Below are 3,956 nucleotides of genomic sequence, written 5' to 3'. Positions count from 1 at the left end.
CAGTGATCACCCTTATGTCAGATTCCGTTCCTGGCGTATCGATAGTGATGGAGAAGACCACCGTGTTAATGTGGCGCAAAGATTTTGATCTCTTTCTGCTCTGCAACAGTCTGCAATGTATGTTTGCATCAGACGTTCATCTCCGTCCACGTTTTCTTATGTCATTACAGAAACTTTTTGATGTCTTTTCCTTCTTTAAATTTCGTCAATCTCCGTTTCCTTTTCGCACACACGGAGGTTACTGATTCCTCTCCCAAAATTGTATGCTCTTCTGATTTTAGCAATGTAAATGCGAAGTTTGAGTGAAGCTGACTCTTCTCGCAGATTCAAGTGTCTGTCAAACCGGATCTAATATTTACCAAAAACTACATCACCGGAGCATGTCAGATGAGTTCATACGAAACTGAGCCGAGTCGGTTACTAACGTCACACTCGAATCGCTTTTAACTGCGGATTCAACTTGAAACGCTTCAACCGCGGTTTCTTCTACTTGAACCGCTGAAGAAAGGCTCGACTCAGCCTGCTGCCGTGCACTGAAGAGTGGCTTTATAACGCAGCCTGCAACGTTCTGACTCTAACAGAACCGTGATTACCCTTATGACAGAATCCTATCCTGGCGTTGTCTATAGAGATGGGGAGGACCCGGTGTTAGTCTGGGGGAAAGATTCTGTTCCATTTGTGCTTTGCTACGTTCGGCTAAATATGTCTGCATCAAATGATCTTATCCGTCCACGTATTCAAACTTTTTTTTAGAAATTTCTTGATGTCTTTTTCTTTCACCACTGAATCATTGTCTCTCCACGTTTATTTTTCAATCACACGAAAATTACTGATTCCTTTCCCGAAATTGTATGCTCTTCTGATCTTAGCAATGTAGATGCGAAATTTGAGTGAAGGTCGCTCTTCTTCGATATTCAAGTGTCTCTCGAACCGGTCCGAATACTTCCCTAATATCCTTCATTACCGGTGAATCGCAGATGAGCCCGTACGAAAAAGCGCCGAATGGGCAACGAACGTCAGTCAAACCGGATCGAATATTTACCAAAAACTTCATCACCGGAGCATGTCAGATGAGCTCATACGAAATTGAGCCGAGTTGGCTACTAACGTCACACTCGTATCGCTCTTAACCTGGGATTCCACTTGTAACGTATAAATCGCGGTTTCTGTTGCTTGAGCTTCTGAGAAAAGACACTAATCAGTCTGTTGTCGGGGTCTGAAGAGCGGCTTTAAATCGCAGCCTGTTTCTGTCTTACTCCAACAGAACAGTGATTACCCTTATGACAGAACCCGAACCTGGCGTATCTATACAGATCGAGAGGAAGACGGTGTTAGTGTGGATGAAAGATTCTGTTCCCTTTCTGCTCTGCAACAGTCTTCAATGTATGTCTGCATCAGACGTTCATGTCCGTCCACGTTTTCATACTTTATTTAAGAAACTTTTTGATATCTTTTTCTTTGTGAAACTTCGTCAATCTCCGTTTCCATTTCGCACACACGGATGTTACTGTTTCCTTCCCCAAATTTGTATGCTCTTCTGATCTTAGCAATGTCGATGCGTCATCTGAGTGAGGCTTTATCCTCTCGCAGATTGTGCTGTCTGTCGAACCGGAGCGAATATTTCCCAGTAACCTTCATTATCGGAGCATGGCAGATGCTGCGGTACGAAACTGATCCGAATCGGCAGCGAACGAGAAACTCGAACTGTTTTTATCCGTGTTTCCTCTAGAAACGCGATAAAAGCTTTAGATGGGGAAGAAAGTTGGGAATCAGCCGACTGGCATGCACTGAAGACCGGCTTTAAAACGCAGCCTGCTGCGGTCTGATTCCAACATATCAATGATTACCCTTATGACAGAATCATTTCTTCGTGTTGTGGAATCGGCAACGAACGTCAAACTCATATCTCTCTTAACCTTAGTTTCCGCTTGAAATGCAATAATAGCGGTTACTGGACGCAGCAGTCTGCCACTTAAAGTCGCTCTTCAGCGCCTGGCAGCCGGCTGATGCGCGTCTTTCTTCAGCGTGTAACCCATATACAAGACCTCTTCCTGTATGAGTTGTCTCAGGGACTTAAGGAGAGGAGATCTGACAACCAGCATGCAAGGTGCGTGCTGCTGCTGGCCAGTTACAGGCACGGACAGACGTGAGCCTTAAAGCACAGTCCCCAGCCCTGGGTCAAGGGATGACCCACCAGCTATTTCAGTCTGAGCTTGCCGCACACATGGATTAAAAGCCATATGCTTCCTGCTGCACTGAGGGGCTCAGAGAACATCTGAGCCTGGCAGCTCCAAAAATGCCTCACGGGAAGGATGACAGAAAATGTCATAGCATGTCCTTTGTTTTGTTAAGTTTAACATACAGCTTGGTTCCTCATGTACAGTGTCAATGTGCTACACTACACCAGCAAAAGGTGAATAGGAATTGATGTGGGTAATGACATTTTAATGAAAATAATGAGGCAGAAACATCTTCTACATTACTCACAAATTTAAATAGGTACACAAACCAAAAGAAGAGATTTTGTTTCTGTAAAAAGCTGCATTACAAGGAGTTTATTGAAAAAGATGGGCAGTTCACTGCATCTGAAACACATCTAGTTATCAGTTTCCACAGGGCATCCTTGAGCTCCTGGTTCCTCATGCTGTAAATGAGAGGATTCACTGCTGGAGGCACCACTGAGTACAGAACTGCGACCACCAGGTCCAGGGATGGAGATGAAAGAGAGGGTGGCTTCAGGTGGGCAAACAGGAGAGTGCTGACAAACAGGGAGACCACAGTTAGATGAGGGAGGCACGTGGAGAAGGCTTTGTACCAGCCTTGCTCAGAAGGCATTCTCAGCACAGCCCTGAATATCTGCACATAGGACAGCACAATGAAAACAAAGCACCCGAAGGTTAAACAAATGCTAAAATAAATAATTCCAGATGCCCTGAGGTAGTCTGATTGTGAGCATGACAGCTTGAAGATCTGGGCCATTTCACAGAAGAACTGGTCCATGGAATTCCTTTGGCAGAGTCGTATAGAAAATGTATTGACAGTATGTAGCAGAGCATGGGGAACCCCAGTGCCCCAGGCAGCTGCTGCCATGGTGACACAAGCTCTGCTGCCCAGGAGAATCCCGTAGTGCAGGGGCTTGCAGATGGCAACGTAGCGATCATAGGACATGACGGTGAGAAGGAAATACTCTGATGAAAATAAGAATAATAAAAAGAAGACCTGTGCTGCACATCCTGCGTAGGAGATGGACCTGGTGTCCCAGAGGGCATTGGCCATGGATTTGGGGAGAGTGGTGGAGATGCAGCCCAGGTCGAGGAGGGCGAGGTTGAGGAGGAAGAAGTACATGGGGGTGTGCAGGCGCTGGTCGCAGGCTACGGCTGTGCTGATGAGGCCATTACCCAGGAGGGCAGCCAGGTAGATGCCCAGGAAGAGCCAGAAGTGCAGGAGCTGCAGCTGCCGCGTGTCTGCCAGTGCCAGCAGGAGGAACTCGCTGATGGAGCTGCTGTTGCTCTGCTCTTCCTGGGTGTGGATTGCTGTTCAGAATGCTGAAGATAATGACAAAAAAAGACAATCAGGTTTCATTAGTCATACCTTCACCCTGTCTGCACTCAGAGCCCTCATCCCAAACTCTGAGCACTGACGTTCTTCTTGGATAAAGCTGCCTGTTGGCAGTGCAAGCATGTGTTCACGTCTGCAGAAAACGATGACATTTTCAGTCAGTGCTGTCCTTTGGGAGAGGAAATCACCTCAGGAGATTGTTCACATAACAGCAGATTGAGAAAAGGACAATTCAGGATTCTCAGAGATGTGTTGATATTTCTGAGCTCCTTTCAGATTCCTGCCTGCAACTCTTTCCCCTTCCCTAAGAACAGGAAATGGAAAATCCCTGCCTTGTCTCTCCTCTTGCAAAGCACCCTTGGAAACATTCAGCGGTGCGGTGGAGCTGTGATGCCCTG

General features: G+C 46.5%; 1 protein-coding gene across 1 annotated transcript; it reads right to left on the bottom strand.

Moving 5' to 3' along the window:
• Window positions 1-2,544: 2,544 nt before the first annotated feature.
• Window positions 2,545-3,436, bottom strand: LOC136057488 (olfactory receptor 14A16-like). Its single transcript, XM_065750211.1, has one exon. It carries the CDS (start codon window positions 3,343-3,345, stop codon window positions 2,545-2,547), a length of 801 nt encoding a protein of 266 aa, XP_065606283.1. The 5' UTR covers window positions 3,346-3,436.
• Between the last annotated feature and the right edge of the window lie 520 nt (window positions 3,437-3,956).

This window comes from Cyrtonyx montezumae, unplaced genomic scaffold (assembly GCF_038088225.1).
Source record: "Cyrtonyx montezumae isolate F1298 unplaced genomic scaffold, pur_monq_1.0 scaffold_67, whole genome shotgun sequence".
In the NCBI taxonomy this organism is placed as follows: domain Eukaryota; kingdom Metazoa; phylum Chordata; class Aves; order Galliformes; family Odontophoridae; genus Cyrtonyx; species Cyrtonyx montezumae.
The sequence above is the reverse complement of the archived record's forward strand: the minus strand, read 5'-3'. Positions and strand labels throughout refer to the sequence as shown.